Source organism: Lynx rufus, unplaced genomic scaffold (genome assembly GCF_022079265.1).
Source record: "Lynx rufus isolate CCGP_SWC_20201006 ecotype Redwood Valley unplaced genomic scaffold, mLynRuf1.p SCAF_8, whole genome shotgun sequence".
In the NCBI taxonomy this organism is placed as follows: domain Eukaryota; kingdom Metazoa; phylum Chordata; class Mammalia; order Carnivora; family Felidae; genus Lynx; species Lynx rufus.
In genome coordinates, this window is record NW_025814896.1 from 109,441,231 (window position 1) to 109,463,024 (window position 21,794).

Genomic DNA, 21,794 nt, shown 5'->3' on the forward strand with positions numbered 1-21,794 from the left:
GGACAGGGCGCTGCGGACGTCGCGCGCTCGGGACTGGCAGGCCAGCGGCGAGTTCACACGGCGCAGGGAGGGAGGGGGGGAGGCCGAGCCGTGGGCGGCACTTGACGAACAGCCCTTGCAACCAATTGGAAGCCTGGTCGACTTTTCCCCCTGCCAATAGGGAGCGGGACCCAGGCTGAGGGGCGCTTCCCGCGGGCTGCGGCTGGATTCGATCCTGCGCGGCGGCAGCTAAGGCGGGGGCGGAGGCTCGGCCTGGGCGGCGGGGAGCGGATTAGGGGAGGAGGGAAGACCGGAAGCCACAGTCGCGTCCCCATCCTTAGATTCGCTCCCCCGGGCTGGGAGCGAAGACGGAGGAGGAGGAGGGAGAGGCTGAATGTTGGCTCCGTAATAAAGGGGAGCGGCCGCTCCGGAGCCTCCTCCCGGGGCGCCCCCTCATCCCGCCCGATCTCTGCACCCCCACTGGCTCCTGGGCGCCTGGCCCCCGCGGACGGCCCGGCAGCGCAGACCTTCGCTGAAGAGACGCGGCCAGTGGCGGGGACTGGCCGGCGGCGTCCGAGGCCCGCGCCCCGCCGCCACCCCCACCCGCTTGCCCGCCGGTCCCTCCGGCCGCCGCCATGTCCTCCTCCTCATCCTCTCCCAGGGAGGCGTACGAGGAGGACCGCGAGTACGAGAGCCAGGCCAAGCGCCTTAAGACCGAGGAGGGGGAGATCGACTACTCGGCTGAGGAAGGCGAGAACCGCCGGGAAGCGACGCCCCGGGGCGGGGGCGATGGCGGCGGCGGCGGCGGCCGGAGCTTCTCACAGCCGGTAACAAAGCGCGGCGCCCTGTCCGCTGTGCCTGGCGGCTCCCTGGGAAGCAGGGCCGAGCGGCGGGGACTCGGCCCCGGGGCCTTCCGCGCGCCTCGTTGCCCTCTGTGCTGCGCTGACCGCGTCGGGAAGCGCCGGCTCTTTCTTCTCTTCGGGGTTTTTATTCTTTGCCCTACCTGTTTCCCGCATCCCGACCGCGAACCCGGCTCCGGCCTGGCTGCAGGCCCCGCGTGCGAGTCGTCTGCCGGCCCTGAACTTGGGGAGGGTAGCCCGGCGGGGGCGGCGGGGCGGCGTTGCTTCCGCTCCCGGGGGGCTTCGGTGCGCGATAAGCTCTTTGTTAGTTCAACTCCTCCGGCTGCTGGCCGGCGTCGGGACGCCCCGCTCCCTTCTGCCCCTGTGCCCGCAGCATCTGCGCGCTGGTCACGGTCGCAGGATGGTTGTTGCGTCGGTTCCGCCGGGGTCTCTCTTCACCTGGGTCCTGAGCAGAGTCGTAACTGAATGACAAATTACGCCCTGGAGCTCACACCCTAGTTCGCCTGGAGGTCTAATTTCAAAATTTTTACTCTTGGCAGGCATGGTGCGCATGCTTTGCTACCCAGTTTTAGGATTATTGCTCAGTACAGATCTTAGCTCTTCGGTCAAAAAAACAAGTGTTGGTAGGTGTGAACACCACCCTTAGTTTCAAGTAAAACAAATCTTAAAATCACCACAGTTCGTGGACGGCTTATTCCAAATTTGCCCCACGAAAGGAAGGACTGAGCTCGGAATTGGATTAAACACACCTTCCTAGATTCTTGTTGCTCTTATCAGAAACATTAGCTGGAGGCAGAAGGAATGTGAAAATCGTCTTATCCGCAGCAAGTAGTAACTCAGCTTCAGTTGCATGGAGACTTTAAGGAAACAAAGCAAAGCAAAAGTCTTTGCCCTTTTTTGGTGTACTTCATATGTGTTAGCGGTTTAGATGTCTTTTAAACATGTGACACATTTTAATTGATTTTTTGAAAGGAGACTTTTCCTGAAATTTAAGAAAATGTACACATTTATTAAAATCTTTTTCACCCTTTATAAGAGGCCAATGATAAGCTTTTTAGGTATTTGAATTTTTAAAAAATATTTATCTTGAGATACAGAGTAGAGTGGGGGTGGGAGGGGCAGAGAGAGGGAGAGAGAGAATCCCAAACAAACCCGAGGGATCACGATCCGATCGGAGCTGAAATCTAGACTCTGGTGCCCAACCGGCTGAGCCACCCAGTGCCCCTAGCTATTTGAATTTTTATATAAAAAAATTCTGGTCAGTAGTTACCAACGTTAGTTTCCCAATTTGAAGCTGTGACATAGGTTTCAACACATTAGAAAAAAGGAACTTTTTCTTCCTCTAAGTTAATGTTTCCTTATAGCTAGATATGTATGAGTTGATTTTTGTGCCTAGGTATTTGGCATACTCAAAATGTATCTTGGGCTTGCGCATTAAAAAATGCATGTCTTCTGAATGTTTCAGTTCAAAGCCAATTCCATTGTGGAAGTTTGGAAACAGGAATATTGTAACTGATCTTTTAGAAGGGTCAGTGTATTTCTTTTGCCACAAGTCTTGAGTTTTTTGTGCAGTAGCATGAAATGTCTTAAGTGTGTTGGAAAGATAACCTAAATTCTTTAATGAAAAAAAATATTTTTTGAGAAACAGATTAAACATTAAGGCAATAGATTATTTTGCATGTTGGGAAGAAAATAATATATGCTTAATATATCCAAAGTGGATGGTATCTGGCAGTGGAAATAGTACTTGTCAGGGCTTGGGGAGAGTCAGGAGTCCTAGCTCGCATATGATCTGTGTGCCTTTGGGAAAGTCAATTCACCCCTAGTCTTGAGTTCTTTTAGTATAAAAGTTGAGCCTTTCTATACCTGAAGTTGTAATTCAGTGATTAATGTAATGCAGCTTTTAAATTACCCAGGCAGGATCTAATAAATGCAGATTGAGTTATAAATTTTAATTTTTGTTTATTTACTGCTATTTTGTTTCTCAGAGTGTGAATTGCTTTTAACAGTAGGAGCAGTGCTGCACTGTGAAATCAAATGAAGGCTTATTTTTCCTGTGTTTAAACCTTTTTCTTCATGTGATTTTTGGTACTATTTTGAAATTATTGCAACTATGGAAACCTGTACGTAATAAAATTTTATTAGGATAGGCATTCCCTGGATAAAAGTTTAACGTCTAGTGCGTCATCAGCCAGAAGTATGGTAATTTATCTAACTGAAATGGTTTTGGCTCAACCTCAGTTGTCCTACAGTCCAGCCAGAGAAGAAATACTTTGTGGTCAAACTGTTAAATAACAGCAAATGCAGATTAGGTACAATGATGGGCAATCTTTTCAACTCAGTTGGAGGTTTGTCAAGTGCAAAGTAAGTCTTCAAGGATTTACATTATTTAGCTTTCAATAATTAAGTTTCCATGAGTGCTTTAATCTATTTAATCTATTAATCTATTAATTAGATGTAAAGAGGAAAGAAAGTATTTAAGAAAAGCCATGTTTCTACAAATGCTCCTAAGTTAAAGATGAATTGATCACTGTGAATGATCATAATGTGTTAAGGTGTATAGAGAAGTGAGTTGGTAGTTCGGATATGAGAAATAAGACACTCTTCAAATTTATGTCTTCTGGTACTTAATTTGAAGACCAGAAATTCCTAGAGTGTTTCAGATTCACTGTGCTGCATTGTTGAACAAAGCTGGATTATGAAAGTTTGTGCTGTGTATTATAAGTTACTTTATTCTTGTGGAGTAAGTGGTGGTCTTAAATTTAGAAGTCATGACCTTCAACCTTCAAGATCATATGAATAGTAAATTTCTATGTCTTTATTTTTTAGAAAGCAGCTTGACTTCAAATATTAGGGCTTTACTTAGTGAAACCGATTGAAGAATTAAATTGAGAGGTTACCTAGAAAGATCTGCTTATATAAAGACTGATATCGATAAAAATTTATGGAATGCTAATTCATTTTGGAGACTTTCAAGTTTTGTTTCTTTTTTTTTTTTACTGTCTTCTGCTAGTGAGTAAACAGGCAAATCAGATTGTTAAAGTGGCTTGTTTGCCGATGAGATGAAAATTTAAGTTTCTCAATGTTTAATAAATAGACTTGTAAGATAGCAAAATGTCATGATAAAAACGTAGATCCTAGGATTTCTTAGCGATATATATTATGTGGAGGAGCTAGTTTGAATTTAAGATACACTCTTATACTTTAAGGATCTGAATTACAGAGATGTATAGGAATATTAATGATGGTTTATTAGATGAATACGGGATGGGGGATAAGGTGAGGTCACTTTGTTAGCTTAGTTCCCACAGGAAAAGTTTAGAGGCTGACAGTGAGCATAGTAAATACACCCTGGGGAATGAAAAAGCTAAAGGATGTGTGTGCCCTGGAGGTAAGCGCCAGAGTTTTAATTTTTAAGGCTTCTATAGCAATAAATGTCCTCTGTCTCTAGCTATGCTGCTGTTGTGAGGATTTTCAGGCCTTGTATTAGGAAAGAAGAGAAAGGTAGTAGGTTTTGTTATCTTTTGGTTTTAACAAGTGACTACATTTCTTCGTGTTAGTACATACAATGAAAAGAGCTTTTTAATGGCCTATAAGCCCAACCAAGGCAGGTGTTTTGGTTCTGCTACCAACAACATGCTTTGTGACTTAACGTCTCTGGAACTCAACCGTCATGAGCAGGTTGGATCAGATGATCACTGTGATCTCTTAATTCATCAAAAAACAATACTTGAGCCCCTTTTATGTGCCAGGTGCTGTTGTCTGTGATGGGGTTATAAAAGTAAAGAAAAAAAAATTCCAGGGGTGCTGGGGTGTCTCAGTTGGTTAAGCGTTGGTCTTTTGATTTCGGCTCCAGTTTGTAGATTTGAGCCCCAAGTTGGGCTCTGCGCTGATGGTGCAGAGCCTGGTTGAAATTCTCTCTGTCTCTCTCTCTCTCTGTGCCCCTTCCTGGCTTGAGTTCTCTTTTTCTTTCAAAATAAATTAATTTTAAAAATTCCATATCTAAAAATCTGTGACTCTATGTCATTTAATGCTTTTTTTTTTTTTTTTTTTTGCCTCTGAAATTGAATACACCTTTCAAAGCTTGTAGTTTCAGCCACAGCAACAATTCAGGTGAGCTTAAGCAAAACAAAAAGTTGGCCTGTGTAATTGAGAAAGCTAAGTTGTGGTCGCGGTTTCAGGCATGGCTGGATCTAGGGATTTAGATGATGTCACTGAAACTTGATTCTATATGCTCTATTTCCTCCATGTAGTTATAAAGCTAGACTTGCAATTTTTATAGCTAGCAAATAGAGAATACTCCTCTCCCCGGTGTCCATATTTATCCCTTCTGATGAACACTTTTTAGCTTCCCTAGCCCTGCAGCTAATCACTGGGCTACTTCTGAAGTTGGATAGGCATGACTGTGTGATTGAAAATACCAGTGGAATAATACAGAGTTCAGGGTTGTGTATGTGTTTAACCAGAAGAAGGGGGAAGGGGATCTGGGTAGGCAAAACCAGAGAATCCCTGCTGCATGAGTAAAAAAGTAAAGGTTATTTTTAAAAAAGTTATTTGAATGGTATGGCTGTTCTTTTTAATTTTGCTCTGTTATGGGATCAAGTGTACCTGAAAACTTAGGTAAGAAAATGAAAGGATTTCTCATATTTTGGATCTGCTGTATTGTTTCTTTAAAAAAAGAAAGAGACAAAGAGATGTGATTGTTTAGTTTAATTTAGTAAGAAAAATTATGTAGTTAACTCTAAGCATAGCGTGGGTTAAAAGATATTTTCAGCTGTCCCTTAAAACTCCTTTTTCCTTGGTCTATATGCAGTATCCAAAGTAAAAGGGAAAACCTTAAATACCTAGAAATACTGTATTCATTTTTTGGTATAATATTGATAAATTATTATTTTTTTTTAATGTTGATGAATTCTAATGCATCCAGAGAATGATTACTAGAATAGAAAAAGACACTTGAAATCACATTATAAGAGGAATGACAAGAATGGGGGTGGGGCAAGGGGGATATTTAGCCTCTAGGGTATATTTAGATGTGGTTTGAGAAATCATTACAAATAATTGGAGGTTTGTCATGTAGAAGAGGGAAATGTAGATAAGGGTAAGGGTGCCATTTAATATTTCCTTTTTTTTTTTTTTAATGTTTTTATTACTTATTTTTGAGACAGAGACAGAGCATGAGCAGGGGAGGGGCAGAGAGAGGGAGACACAGAATCGGGCAGGCTCCAGGCTCTGAGCTGTCAGCACAGAGCCCGATGCGGGGCTCGAACTCACGGAGTGTGAGATCATGACCTGAGGATGCTCAACCGGCTGAGCCATCCAAGTGCCCCAGTATTTCTTGAACCCTTAATAACTCCATCTTGCACTGTACTAGACACTTTATTTTTGTTCCATTTAGTGTAATCTTACATGATAAGGATTTTTTTTTTTTAATAGTGAAACTGAGGCTCAAAAAGGCAATTAGCTCAAGATCACTGGAGCCAGTGAATGTCCAAAGATTCAAACACTGGTCTGACTTCAAAGACCATTTTGGATACAAAGCTACAAGGAGACAGATTTGGATACATACGAAGAATTTTCTAAAAATATAATGGATTGTCTCATGAGTAGTATGTTTCCTGTCACTGGAAGTGTTTAAGGAGAAGCTGGATAAGCACTTGGCAGTAGTTCTGTGTCTGGTGTTGGGGGATGAATGATTGAACTTGAGTTTGGTCTTTTTTATAATTCTGAGAGGGCAGAAGAAGGTTGTTCAGTTGCTGTTGAGCAAGTGTTATGCTGTTAAGCATGTGTTGGGCATGGAGATGTTGGGAAAACAAAAAAGCCTAATAAGGACATTGTGCCTGGCCTTTGCCAGTTTACATTTATTTTACTATGTGAAGAGGCGTTAACGGGCCCTTCTCATTCCTCTCAGAAGCTTCACTTATACCCTCCTGAGCTTCCCTTCTTTTCAGTAGCGCTCAGTCTTCAATCTGCAATAGTCAAAATTAGCACTGAAAATTGGTATTATTGGAGTTTGTCCTTGAGATAACTTTTAAGGGGCTGAGAGTTTGGAATGGTATGACTAGACTGGTCGGTAGTCTGCCCAAGGGACCAAATAATGCCTCCATTATAGTTGACAAAGTTTGCCTAAAGAAGGACTAGGGTAACTAAAAAAAAACAAAAAAAACAACAAAAAAAAAGTGTATATAAATTGCAGGCATGTCTTCGTTTGCTGGGTGCTTATTTGGAATACTGTTTTTAGTCTGACAAGTAATGGACATAAATAGATGAAGAGGGAACCTAGAAATGGAAGGACTTTGGGCTTCTGTATGAGAAAGGATTAAAAAAAAAAAACTTTGTTGAACTGGAGAAGACATGATCAAAGTGTTAATGTATGACAATGGGGCAAATAATACTCATTTATTCACCAATTTCAGACTCAGATACATAGTATGATGCTTAAAAGAGGTAACTTTAGGGTAGGTAAAAGAAGCTGTACAGATTGCAGATTTCTTACCACCAGTATAAAGCATAAGTAGAGATAAGAAAATACTGGTTTAAGAAAAGTTTTAGTATTGGGGGAAAAAGGGGGTTGTGAAAATATTGTTTGAAAAGATACCATTAATATATCAGTTTTATATTTGGAAACAACCCTAGGGTTTTTTTTCTTTTTTTGTGGTCCCTCAGATGTGACTCCTTCAGGTTTTTTTTTTTTTTCTTTATTTAAACTACAGAAAAGATGGGAAAATTTTAAGTTCAAGAAAAGGGGACATAATGTAAAGATTAGAGAAATCTCTATGAATGGCAGATAATTGGGTGGAAATAGGGAAATACAGTGGATACAGGGTATGTTTTCTGCCTTGAGGTTGAGATATTCATATCTTCCCCTAAGTACCATACTGTTTGCATTTAATAAGTTCCTACTTCTGAAGAATGACTTAAGTCTGGAGCTATTCCATTTAGGAAATGTAATTAAATAATAATATATTAAAATCAGATATTTTTGGGGCGCCTGGGTGGCGCAGTCGGTTAAGCGTCCGACTTCAGCCAGGTCACGATCTCACGGTCCGTGAGTTCGAGCCCCGCGTCGGGCTCTGGGCTGATGGCTCGGAGCCTGGAGCCTGTTTCCGATTCTGTGTCTCCCTCTCTCTCTCTGCCCCTCCCCCATTCATGCTCTGTCTCTCTCTGTCCCAAAAATAAATAAACGTTGAAAAAAAAAAAATTTAAAATCAGATATTTTTGAGGGATTTTAAAATTGGTCCTGAGATCCATTTCTTTGTGAGAAGACCAATTTGAAAAATAGTCATATTTTTTTAGCATTATATTCAAGACAGTGGTTTTCCATGATGGGAAGGGAAGTAGGAGATGTATTCAACTGTTGGTAGTGTTTTATTTATTAAAGTGGTTGGTGAGTTAATGACTATTTATATTGTTCCTCATACCTTATTGTAGGCCTTAAATACATAATAAAATAATTTCCCAACTTTTTATTCTGTGAAATATTCAATTACATATGCCCTTCACCTAGATTCAGCAGTTTTTAACATTTTGCCATTTGGGATTTTATCTCCATATGTGTATATCTATATTTATATACATTTTTTCACCTAAACTGTGAAAGTTGGAGACATGATGACAGTCCATCCTTAAATGATCCCAGCTTTCCTAAGAATAAGGATATTCTTATCACATAAACATTACTGGGGCGCCTGGGTGGCGCAGTCGGTTAAGCGTCCGACTTCAGCCAGGTCACGATCTCGCGGTCTGGGAGTTCGAGCCCCGCGTCGGGCTCTGGGCTGATGGCTCAGAGCCTGGAGCCTGTTTCCGATTCTGTGTCTCCCTCTCTCTCTGCCCCTCCCCCGTTCATGCTCTGTCTCTCTCTGTCTTAAAAATAAATAAACGTTGGAAAAAAAATTAAAAAAAAAAAACATTACTATTATAACATTACCTAAGACAATAAATAGTTCTGTTACATAATATAAAATCCTATCTCTATTTAAATTTCTCCATTTGTCTCTAAAACATATTTCATAGTAGTTTTTATCCATTATAAAATGAAGACTCAAATAATGCCTTTGTTGTCTCTCTCTTTTTTTAAAATGTTTATTTTTGAGAGAGCACAAGCAGGAGAGGTACGGAGAGAGGCGGGGATAGAGGATCTGAAGCCAGCTCATTGCTGACAGCAAAGAGCCCCATGCAGGGCTTGAACTCACTAAGGGTGAGATTATGACCTGAGTTGAAGTCCTTCGCTCAACCGACTGAGCCACCTAGTCACCCCTGTTGTCTCTTTTTAGTCCTAACCCGAAATCCTCCTTCCACTATTTTTTTATAGTAGCTTTTTGAATAGTCTTGGCCAGTGAAGTTTTCTTTTGCACTTTTACCTTTGCCAGCAGATTTCTAGGGATCAACTGAGAGGACTGTCTTATTTCTTGACTTCTGTTGTTGTCTGATTATTTTTAGAGTAAAATTTGTTATTTATACTTTAAATATATTTAAATATATGCTCTACATTAGGTTTTAGCTATGATTTAGAACTCTTGTATAGTTGTCCATTTATGCTTAGTAGTTTAATGATGACAGTGCACATTTGGTTGTTGAGTTTCATTTAGGGAAAGAGTCTCATTTGTTAAGGTTGTAATAGTGTTGGGTTACATAGTGTACAATCAGAATGATTTATTTCAAACTTAGTGGCATGTAATGAATATCTGCTTGACTCAGCATAAGCAATTCAAATGAAATTCCAAGTATTGGATTAATATTTGCAGAGGACTAAATTTGTTTGTTGAATTTGACAATAGTATAAGAGAGTAGTCCCATGGTTACTTTATATATTTAAATCAACTCTTTAAACTGTGACATAACATTTTTATTGGCAGTGCACAGGACTGTTATATTTTTCTAACAGTCTTTATAATATTATAAAGAGAAATTGGTGAGTCTTTTAAAATAGCCATAAAGACATTTAATTTTCTTAAAATAATTCTTAAGTTTTAATGATAAAACATTTATGCTTTTAGATTAGTCTGTTTGTAGGAGAAAAAACTTTTCATTTAATAGATTTTGAGTGTGTGTGTGTGTGTGTGTGTGTGTGTGTGTGTGTGTGTGGATCGTATTTCTGAAGTCATTTCTGAAGTGATGCAAGAGAGGTGCCGAGTGGCTAGTTGTAAAATACAGATTTTTGTCTTAATAAAACTTCAGGGGAGCCTGCGTGGCTTAGGTGGTTAAGTATCCAACTCTTGATCTCAGCAGGTCTTGATCTTAGGGTCATGAGTTTGGGCCCCGAATTGGGCTCCACACTGGGCATGGAGCCTACTTAAAAAAAAAAAATAGAACTTGGAAAAAAAAAAGAACTTGAATAAGTAAATGATAGAGCCATCTTCACGGTCAAAATAATTCTCATACGTAGTCCATATACGTGTATTTTAAAACTACCTCCTGGGTGTACTCAAAAGATACAGAGTATTCCAGAGAAGCCCAGGAAGGCTTGCATTTTTGAGCACTACTTGTTCATCAACAAAGATGGTACCTTGTATAAATTTAAGCTGTTAAGTGTGCTGCTTAAGTAAGCACAGTAGCTTTAAGTTAGTGTGGAACAAGATAACCAATTAAACAAGGACAAAAGATGATATAAAGTTTATAATCTTTGTATTAAAGAAACATTTTAAATTGGGATTTTTTTTTTGTTCATTTGGACTACTTGAGATTTTGATATTTTGTAATGAAATTATCAGTATACAATATAATTCCAGTCATAGCATACTCTGCATCTGTTGAAATTTTTTCTGAGATTTTATTGCAGTTGAAATAAGTTATTAATTTATGTTGTACTTCTTTTTATTTATTTTGAGAGAGAGTGTGCGTGCACAATGGGGGAGGTGCAGAGAGAGAGGGACAGAGAGAATCCCAAGCAGGCTGTGCACCTTTAGCACAGAGCCTGACGCGAGGCTCAAACCCCACACTGTGAGATCATAAGCTGAGCTGAAACCAAGAGCTAGCCCTGAGCTATCTAGGCACCCCTATGTTGTACTTCTTATTAAGAGAAAATACCCCATTCTAAGAAATCAAAATTTTCATGCCTAACAATTGATGATTTTTTTCTCAGGTCCTTTTGCTAACTTGTGAATGCAGTTTGGTTTGGAATTTTTTTTGATGTTTGCTTTTTAATGCAGAATTGAATCTACTATAGACTTTTAAAATTTTTAACTAGAAATTATTTTCTTTTGCTAGGAGGCAGGTGGAAGTCATCATAAAGTTTCTGTTTCACCTGTTGTCCATGTTCGAGGACTCTGTGAATCTGTGGTGGAAGCAGACCTTGTGGAGGCCCTGGAGAAATTTGGGACGATATGGTAAGGACCCTAGGGACTTCATGCAGATTGAAAACAGTATAGTAAAACAAGCCTTGCTTGCTTGCTATAATATAAGCTTTGATGTTTGGCCATAGTATATATTAAGTTTGCCTGTGACAGTATTTCTTTAGAACCTTTTAAGCCTCTTATTTTTTTCCTTCCTGGGATGATGCAGAGATGTATTTTTGTGGATCCATGATCACCTATCACTCCCCAGTCAGGCTATATGCAAAATGGGTAATTTCATCTTTTATCTGACTTTCAAATGAGTCCATGACTCCTTGTTAAACACTGCTTTCATGTTTGAATGAGTTTACGCCCTTCATCTTTAGAGTTTCAAGTAGCGGTACTTAAATACTGATTTGTTGTTGTTTATTTTGGAATGTTTAAGAATTAATTGGCAACTAAAAGTGAGTAGATGAAGGGTAGGCATTATTTGCCTTAAGTGTGTGCTGCCAGGAGTTCTTCTGCAGATCACGAGAAGTCAGTGTTTTATCCTAGTTTCTTTTTGTGTTTTGTATTCACTCAGTCTCCTCCTTTCTCTTCCATAGTTAGCGTATGCTTAAGAATATTGACTCAAATGAAAATATAATCAGAAAAGTGAATGTACTGCCAAAAATAGACACTCAAAAATTCTTTCTAAATTATTTTTGGAGTGTGCCCGGCTGTTGTTCTCTTATTAGTATGGATAGTCTAGAGTTGATTTTATTTTATTTTTTCCTTGGTGAATACGTTGGTTAGAGGCATCAGAGACACAGTCTAAGTCAAAATACATAAACAGGGGAGAGATTTCAGTGTATTTGCTGAGATAACTTGATTGCTTCAATTTTATGGAAATTTATGTGGAGTTTTGGGTATTGAAAGGATGCATAAATAGATGGTGAGAGAGTGAGCAGAGATGTCCAACAGAAAGGAATCATTGCCTCAAAGGAATAGTAGAGTTAGGTGACACCTTCCATCATGGCATCTTTTTTAATTTCTTTGATGATCTTACAGAGAGGTGGGTGACGTGGCAAACCTGTTATCCTCAACTTATGCACCTTAGAGACCACTGTTACGTATTGTTTATTCTTGGACGTACAAATTGGCAGTCCACATGGGCAAAGGAAAGCCCGTTTCTTGAAATGTCATTCGGATGACTACATCACTATTTAGTCATTTGAAGAGGATATTGGAAATTAAGTTTGTCGGGAACATTATATATTGAAGCAAACTTAGACCTTATTTAGATTTGCACGTTGGTACTAGACTAACCCCGTGGGTTGCATTGTACTATGGAATTAGAAAGAGATGGTTATTTCTGGTTTATTTTTTATTTGGTAATTTTATTTTAGGCTTTTAAAGTGATTTCTTTAAAGCCAAGAGATACTGGAGTCCTGTCAGAAAACAGGTCGACGAGCAAATACTGGTGGGAACTTTAGAGCAATCATAACTATATTGACATTTTTATGTTAATTATGACACAAGATCTGAATGCTCGGCTTTAAAGAAATAGAACTGTTTGTGGAAGTTGTTGAATTATTTGAATCACTTCTTTTTTTTTTTTTTTTTTTTTTTACGTGAATCACTTTTGAGTGGCCTGTATACTTTTTGATATTTAGTCCATGGTAAAGTGTTTTATATGTGAATGTAATTCTGTTAATTTGCATAGTACATCATTCTGCCCTCAGGATTGGTAGTTTTGTGGATAAAAAAGTCGTGAAATAATTGGAACAAATTAGTGTAAAATTAAAAGTTTAATTGGCATAAATATGTGCACTAGGAGTTTTAATTGTGTGAAATGATCTTGAATAAGAGGTGGCTGCTGTTAAAACTGAAAGAACCCTGAACAGCCTCCGGTGAGGAGTAGGTGTTTTGCTTCAAAATGTTGCATTTATAGAACCTTTCTGTGTTTGTTTATTTCTTTAGTGGTATGTGTGGGATTATAGAGATTACGTAGAAACTGCTCATATAAAAATGTGCGTCACCAAGTTCAACATCGAGTAAGTTTATACCTGAAAACTAGATGCGTAGGAAAGAAGTTGAGAAACTATAAGATGTTGAGAATGGTTGTGTCAGTCTAATAAAATTCTGTATATTTGTTGTCTTTATTCTGTAGTATATTCATCTGTTAGGATCAAAAGAATGTTTAAAAAGATGTACTCTCTCTTCTTCCCTTTTCCCCTTCCATTAAAGGAGAGCATGCTAGGTATAATTAGCTATATTGGTTTAATATTTTAAAACAAACCTTTTGGGACCCAATTTGAAAATTTTTTTTTTTTTTTTCAACGTTTATTTATTTTGGGACAGAGAGAGACAGAGCGTGAACGGGGGAGGGGCAGAGAGAGAGGGAGACACAGAATCGGAAACAGGCTCCAGGCTCTGAGCCATCAGCCCAGAGCCCGACGCGGGGCTCGAACTCACGGACCGCGAGATCGTGACCTGGCTGAAGTCGGACGCTTAACCGACTGCGCCACCCAGGCGCCCCTTGGGACCCAATTTGTATAATAAAATCTTTTGCCTCCTCCAGCTTTTGTTTAAATATTAGTAAATGTGTTTTGAGTTATAAGTTGAAAGCACTGACCCTACCATGTCCCTTAGCCCTTTTATTTTTTCTTTCTTTGTTATTCTCATATCTTCCTCATTATGCTTTTCAAGATTTCTTAAAAATTACGTGATAGATAATTTAGGTGCATTCTAAAATGTCTGCAACATTCTAATTTTCCCTTCTTTATCTTCATGTGATGCCACTTTTTCACTTCTGAGTCTGTGCTTCTAGCTCACTTCTTATTGTAGTTACCATAGAAGGCAGTTTTACTAAGACCAAGTCTATGACAGGTCAATAAAAAATTTGTTTTTCAACCTTTATAATTTTCTGTGTTCCAAAGAATCAAAGGGCATTATTAACATACTTACTTGGTAATACTATTTAGCTATTCAACCACCTTATATTTGTGGGAGGAGAATGTTTATTCTTTAATTTCTTTTGTTCTTTTTTTTTTAGATTTTTTTAATGTTTACTTATTTTTTTTTAATTTTTTTTTCAACGTTTATTTATTTTTGGGACAGAGAGAGACAGAGCATGAACGGGGGAGGGGCAGAGACAGAGGGAGACACAGAATCCAAAGAAGGCTCCAGGCTCTGAGTTGTCTGCACAGGGCCTCATGCGGGGCTCGAACCCACAAACGCGAGATCATGACCTGAGCCGAAGTTGGACACTCAACCAACTGAGTCGCCCAAGTGCCTCCTTCTTTAATTTCTTTAGCATAGTCCTGATTCCAGGGTTTTCTGTTTTTTTGTATGCACGACTTCAGAACTTCATCAAGAAGTTTCTAAAAATAATATTTCTTTCCTGGAATTTATATTTTATATTCATAATTGATAATTCTTTATCTTACTGTTTCAATAGTTTAAGTTTGAACAATGTGGGTGGGGAGAGCTAACAAGCCTCATAGACCAACAGATATTGATTGAATGCCTGTTACGTGTCAGCTCTGTTTCTAGATTCTGAGGATATGAAGATGAATGAGGCTAGGCAAGCAGTTTGTATTCAGTAACTATAATCTTGACAACAGTCTTTCACATTTTATAAATGAGGAAAGGTGAAATTCATAAGAAACTACATACTATGCCAGGCTACAAAGTGGTCTGTTTCTTACTAGTAAATCATTTGCTGCTTTCTAAAGGGTGGCGGTAGGTCTAGATGCCTGATTCAGAAATAGTGCTGTCACTGAGTATCTGACCTGATGTTCTTTCTGCAGCCTTCTGCTATTATAAAACCCATGCTAATTGTATTTTAAAACCTTTTTTAAGGTGCTTGTTCTTATGAATAGAGGACGTAATATTTCCCCTGCTGTGATCCATGTGCTTTGATTTCTTTCTTCCCTCCCTCTCTTCATTGCTTTATTTTTCATTTCACGTGTTAAAATATGTTCCTCCCCAAGAGTATAACAATGAAATGTAAATAACTTCACCCTCTTTGTTCACAGACAGCCATGATTATCATCATCTGATGAATATCTTTTCATGGATTCTTTAATATTTAAAAAATATTTTGGAAGAGATTATTTGTGTGAAATTTGCAGTTGTTTCTATGTATATTTTAATTCTCTTGTTTTTAGTAAGATAAGCGAAATTTTATAGTCCTTGGTTATTATTAGTGTGGGCACTTATTTATTTGGAAAATACAGTAGAGGTAGTAGTTTCTGTTGTTAAAGGTCCCATCTGCTAACTTTCTGTTCAGTTTTATCTCCGCTGGTTTCTGTATCTAGAGATTTTCTAGTATTGTTTGGGAGTGGCAGCCTGAAGAATAAACAGGGAGGCGTCATTGGTAACTGATAACAGAATTGTGCTTGAGGAAGGCAAAAGATGGAAAACCTTTCTGTCACAGGAGGATAAGCTTTCACATATGAACCATCTGCCTGGTGTACCACAGTTTATAAGAATTAACTAACATTAGGGGTGCCTGGGTGGCTTAGTCGGTTGACTGTCTGACTTTGGCTCAGGTTGTGATCTCATGGTTTGTGAGTTGGAGCCCCACATCAGGCTCTGTGCTGACAGCACGCTTTGGATCCTTTGTCCTCCTCTCTCTCTGCACCCGCCCCCCCCGAATAAATAAACTTAAAAAAAAAAAAAAGAATTGACTAACATTGAATATAGGTAGTGAAGAATACTAATCTGTATGATTTGACACATTTTTATTAGAGTCTGCCTTTCCTTGATTGAGAATAAATGTTAACTGAATTTATTCTTTCGGTATTCCTTCCCAATCTGCCTTTCAGCTATGTTATGATGATGCCATTTAAACGGCAGGCTCTAGTGGAATTTGAAAACATAGATAGTGCCAAAGAATGTGTGACCTTTGCTGCGGATGAACCTGTGTACATTGCTGGTCAACAGGCTTTTTTCAACTATTCTACGAGCAAAAGGATCACTCGGCCAGGAAATACCGATGATCCATCAGGAGGCAACAAAGTTCTTCTGCTATCAATTCAGAATCCTCTTTATCCAATTACAGTGGTATGTATTTTAGTATGATAAACTAAATTAACAGTGACTTTGAAATTTGCCTTCAGAGTGACTAACCTATAGTTTTCTTCACTGCCATCTAGGTATTTAAAAACAGTGTTTTTTTAAAGAATTTTTAAAATGAATCTTAATTTTGACTGTCATGTTTAATGAACAAAGAAATGGCAAGCACCAAAGGTAAAAAGGTCAGAAGTGCAGTGGTCATAATTAAATAAGCACATTTAAAAATTTTTATTATTTAGCATCAGAGTTAACTCTGTTTCTGGTAAGGAATTAGACTTGTTAGAAGTGATCCAAGAAATTTGTTTCACTCATGTGCCAGTATGTGTGTTAAGAGTGTCTACTAGGTAAGGACAGAATCCCATAGTATATAATAAAATGCATATATTATTATAAGTGGTTTTGAGATAATTTATTAAAAACCTGTCTGATTTACTTAAAATTCCCTGTTTAACTCTTTTAAAAAGTGGTATTAACAGAATTTTTACAAAGGATTCATGTCCTGAACCAGTTAAGTTTTCTACTTCATAATCACATGATGTTTCATAATAAGCTAGTGACAAGGACACTTTATTTTTGTGACGAATAGAATATCACAGTGAGGGAAGCTTCGATTAGAATGATTCGTGGCGCCTGTGTGGCTCAGTCGTTTAAGTGTTTGACTTCGGCTCAGGTCATGATCTCACAGTTCCTGAGTTTGAGCCCCACATCGGGCTCCCTGCTGACAGCTCAGAGCCTGGAGCCTGCTTCAGATTCTGTGTCTCCCTCTCTCTCTGTTCCTCCCCCGCTTGCACTCTGTCTCTCTGTCTTTCAAAAATAAATAAACATTAAAAGAAAATAAAAAGTAAAAATAAAAAAAACAATGATTTCTAGTAAAGGGCACCTGGGTGGCTCCTTTGAGCATCTTACTTAGGCCCAGGTCATGATCTTGCAGTTCGTGAGTTCAAGCCCCACATCAGGCTTGCAGAGACCACTACAGATCCTCTGTCCCCTCTCTCTGCCCCTCCCTTGCTTGTGCTCTCTGGGAAAGAAAAAATGATTTCTATATGATACTGGGACATAAACTAAAAACAAAGGATAAGATACTATTTAAATTTTGTTAGATATTATTTACCTCTGTAATATTTCTAGACTTATTAATAAGCAGCATTAATATGTGTTTTGGGAGAAAGAATGTTCCTAATCTAGTACAAGTACTCTGCTTTGCTTATTGTTGTATCCCTAGTACCTAATGGTGCCACTGTATAATTGTAGGTGCTCAAGAAATTTGACAGTTGAAGAATTGTTCTTAAGGGGGTTTTTAATTTCTCTCTTACTTAATTTAGGGATCTTGTTTGCTGACATCTAACATTGTATAAATGATCTTTCCTGAGTCTTTCCTCTATAGTCATTGTCCCTTGAAAAATGAATACTGAGTTGATCTATTACTACCCCTTAATAAATATTTATTACTATAATTCAAGTGATTATAATATTAAACATTCCAGAGTCACATTTGGAAAACAAACCATTAATTGATTATAGTTTTGGCTTATTTATTGTGTATTGTCAGATATTATTTTAAGTACCTGTTAAAATAAGAATTGAGGGTTTATTTAGGAGATAAAATAGGTACGAGTCTTTTTGAAATGTTTCATTATAACTTCTCTAATGTTGGGTATATTGTATAGGTGAGGAAGTAACTTTAGAAGGATAACAATTTTTAAAAGTTTAATTAGTAATGAATCGAAATGACATCTTGACAGGTGTCTTTTTAGTAAAAAAAAAAAAAAAGCAGGGTGTAACTTTGTTTTTTTTCCAAGTATAAAATGTGAAGAAATCTTGTATGTGAAGAAATCTTGTTTTCTTTCCTTTATAGGATGTTTTATATACAGTATGCAACCCTGTTGGAAAAGTACAACGTATTGTTATATTCAAGAGAAATGGGATACAAGCAATGGTTGAATATCCTTTGATTGTAAATTTTTTAATTGATGTATATGAATGCTGTGTAATATACGTCTTACTTTTAACTGCTTAATGATATCTGGACAAGTGGTATTTATTCTCTGTTCCTCCCCCAAAATCTTTTTGTCTTAGATTTAAAAACTGCAGTGCCCACAGATAATAACTTGCTACCTAAAACATTCCAGTGCTTCATCTCATAGTGTGCTTTGTCTTTTTAATGGGAGAAGAAATAACATTATTTGATAATATGTACATCTCTACCTTTTTAAATGTATCCTAAACGGACTTTTCTGAATCTCTCCTTAAAATAGGTGGTTTGGAAGTACCAAAACTTTAGAGTCAGTAAAACTATTCTTACCTTTTTTTATTGACTCTTTTAAATGGTCAAGGTTTATATAAGAACGTTTCTTTGTTAAATATGTGATATGTTGAGTAAAAAGAACAAGTAGCAAAATAGTATGTACTGTATAATCCCATGTAAACAAAAGAATAATAACGACCCTCGCCCCACATCCTATATGTACATGTGTATGCATAGAAAAAGGTAGGGATATACAGCAAATTCTTAATGGTGCTTACTTCTAGCAAGGTATTTTTGCCCTTTTTTTAAAAAACCACGTTGGTGGGGTTTTTTTTGTTTCTTTTTTTTAAACAATGTATAGACTCAAGTAATTTTTGAAAACCAACAAAGTGAAGATACTTTAATGGTTATAAAACCCTGTCTTATCAGAAATATAATCAAATATTTGTTTTATATAACTTTGGTTTTGTTGTAATGTTTTTCCTACTTTTTTTTTTTAAATATTTATTTTTGAGAGAGACAGAGTGTGAATGGGGGAGGGGCAGAGAGAGAGAGAGAGAGAGAGAGAGAGAGAGAGAGAGAGAGATACGGAATCTGAAACAGGCTCCAGGCTCTGAGCCGTCAGCACAGAGCCCAACGCGGGGCTCTAACTCACGAGCTGTGAGATCATGACCTGAGCCGAAGTTGAACGCTCAACCAACTGAGCCACCCAGGCACCCCTGTTTTTCCTACTTTTAAGAGTAAAATATTTCCTGTTTCGAGATAGCAAACTGTCCTTTGCCTGGGAATGTAAGCATGCTCCATTTTCCCTCTTCCTTTCAATTTATGAAGCACTTCAGGTGACTTGGAAGGATTAATGTAGATAGTTTGGTTTATTATGTTTTCTTTGGCACCCTTGATTTTGAAAATAAGTACTCCTAAAATTCATCTAGAAATTTTATTGGTAAAACATTTCTAGAAGTGAGAGTTCTGATTATTTTCAGTCCTTTTCTGAGGCAGCGAATAATGATAAAATATTGGATACGTTAAACCAAATTTCCTTAATAGAGCTTATGTTTGAATCAGTCCTTTGTGCCCAGAAAGCTAAAGCAGCACTCAATGGAGCAGATATATATGCTGGATGTTGCACACTAAAAATCGAATATGCAAGGGTAAATATTTTTTCAACACTTCGCCAAAGAAATATTTATGCTTTGGATATACAATTTGAGCTTACTTTCTTTTTAATCTTAACAGCCAACTCGTCTAAATGTTATTAGGAATGACAATGACAGTTGGGACTACACTAAACCATATTTGGGAAGACGAGGTAAGTATTTTATGCATTTTAGAATGTGCTTACATCTGCTGACAAATTTTTACATGCAGTTAGATTCCTTTTTCCTGAGGTGAGCTAGTTCATTCAAATGAAAACCTTGTTGGTGAATGCTTTTGTTGCCAAAGGCCATGTAATGCTGGAAAATAACCTTGAAATTAGTGCCCCCTACTGGTATGTACGGAGTTATTTATATTTAGTTCAACCAGGAGCCCACACATACAGGCACGCCCGCAGTTCAAGGACTTGCATTTCTCCAAGCAGCTCTCTCTCTTTGGAGGAGAGGAAACTGATTCAGAATATTCCTTACAAACTGCAAACTTGCACACTGCTTCTCTATGGAAAGGACTTTTCCCCCAAGCTGGACAAGGCATTAAGAAGGATAGAGGACTCCAGCAGGCTGACTCTACACTTCATCATGCACAACATCGGCATCAGCAGAAAGCCCTCTGAAAAACTCAGACTTGCAATTCACCTTGACTGCATACTGCATGCACCATCACCCCAAGTTTTTAAAGGAGGACACTTAACAGTACTTCAGACTTGCATGGGATGAACACCATGATAGACTGTGCCCATTTATTCAAGTTGTATGTATATATTGGTCTGATTTCCCTTAAGGTTTCAGTTGTAGAATTTAAGATTTTTCACTAACGGGTACTAGAACTTTATCTATGATGTTGTAAATCTTAACGCCCATTACTGTAACTGTTTGCAGCCTAGATTCAAATTGTTAATTGGCAAATAACCAGGGCCAGATTATCAACAGGTCTTAAGAACTGCTTATGCTCAACCAATCCACACAGATATTAGAAAGAAAAGGAATAGAAAGGTGCACACCTGCTGCATCTAAGTTTACTCTTTTGGGTTTTTTTTTTTCCTTAACTGTGGACATTGACTAGATTAACCTGATGATGAAAAGATGCATTATATGTAAAAGACGATCTCTGTGTGGTTTGATTTTTTTTTTTTTTTTTTGTAAAGTGGCTGTTCATAAGTTGTCACTTTTTGTAACAATTTAAGGTTATCACTCATGTTAACTTGTGTAACTAGAAATTTTGACATTTCAAATGTAGGTGAAAGTAACATGTCTGTTCAAGGTAGACAATATTTAAACTTGATAAACCTTAAAGTAAGAGCATTTCATTTGAGATGCATTTTCACCTATAACTGATAAATGCTAGGTTTCACGAGCATAGATCTGACTGATAAAATTGTTCAACTAACTGTGTGGCAATTCTGGAATATACAAATTAAAATGTGGATCTTGTAAAAACAAGGGGGCTGCAGTATTGGCTACACCTCAACTACAATATTAGTGTTGGAACCACGTGTTGAAAAAACTCACCAAGATGAGCATATCTGTAAAAATCCACAAAGTAGGAAAAAATTTTATGGCATCCAAAATATCGTGGGCAGTAGGTACTCTGTAGTGCATGTATTCTTGCCAAAAGAAAAAAGAAGACAATGTGATGATCTTTTGCATGTTCAAATATTTAGGACTTTGGGTGATTGGCCCCTTAATTCTCAATTCTTAGGAAATCATCTTGTCTTATGCATGGGGTTGCAAACAGGTTTGTATTATAATGCAGCTTCGGCTGGACCCCACATTTTTCACTACTCACAAATCCACTTGGCATAGGCTTAGTACAGTTGAATACAGCATTGGAAAACAAAGCCTTAGTACTCAAACAACAGAACAAGTGGTTGATGAGAAATCTCTCACTTCTGTCAAATTACAGTCAGTTATTGAACACTTTTTTTTTTTTTTTTAACATTTATTTATTTTTGAGACAGAGAGAGACAGAGCATGAACGGGGGAGGGTCAGAGAGAGGGAGACACAGAATCGGAAACAGGCTCCAGGCTCTGAGCTATCAGCACAGAGCCCGACGCGGGGCTCGAACTCACAGACTGTGAGATCGTGACCTGAGCCGAAGTCGGCCGCCTAACCGACTGAGCCACCCAGGCGCCCCTGAACACTTTTTTTTTTTAAACTCTTTTGAAATAGCTCTGGTAACCTTCCTCTTAATGTCTCTTAAAAAACATTGTAGATATGTTT

General features: G+C 38.3%; 2 protein-coding genes across 4 annotated transcripts in view; one reads left to right on the forward strand and one right to left on the reverse strand.

The window, feature by feature from the left end:
- The window catches only part of GALM (galactose mutarotase), a 115,084-nt gene extending 113,411 nt beyond the window's left edge, over nucleotides 1-1,673 (reverse strand). For both annotated transcript variants that reach the window (XM_047068655.1, XM_047068658.1), the window contains exon 1: nucleotides 983-1,673. In XM_047068655.1, coding sequence (XP_046924611.1) covers nucleotides 983-995 — 13 coding nt within the window. In that variant the 5' untranslated portion in view covers nucleotides 996-1,673. The remainder of the gene's footprint in view (nucleotides 1-982) is intronic.
- HNRNPLL (heterogeneous nuclear ribonucleoprotein L like) overlaps nucleotides 339-21,794 on the forward strand; it is a 38,340-nt gene continuing 16,884 nt past the window's right edge. For both annotated transcript variants that reach the window (XM_047068649.1, XM_047068650.1), the window contains exons 1-6: nucleotides 339-806; nucleotides 11,046-11,164; nucleotides 15,925-16,162; nucleotides 18,030-18,115; nucleotides 19,474-19,570; nucleotides 19,656-19,728. In XM_047068649.1, coding sequence (XP_046924605.1) covers nucleotides 615-806; nucleotides 11,046-11,164; nucleotides 15,925-16,162; nucleotides 18,030-18,115; nucleotides 19,474-19,570; nucleotides 19,656-19,728 — 805 coding nt within the window. In that variant the 5' untranslated portion in view covers nucleotides 339-614. The remainder of the gene's footprint in view (nucleotides 807-11,045; nucleotides 11,165-15,924; nucleotides 16,163-18,029; nucleotides 18,116-19,473; nucleotides 19,571-19,655; nucleotides 19,729-21,794) is intronic.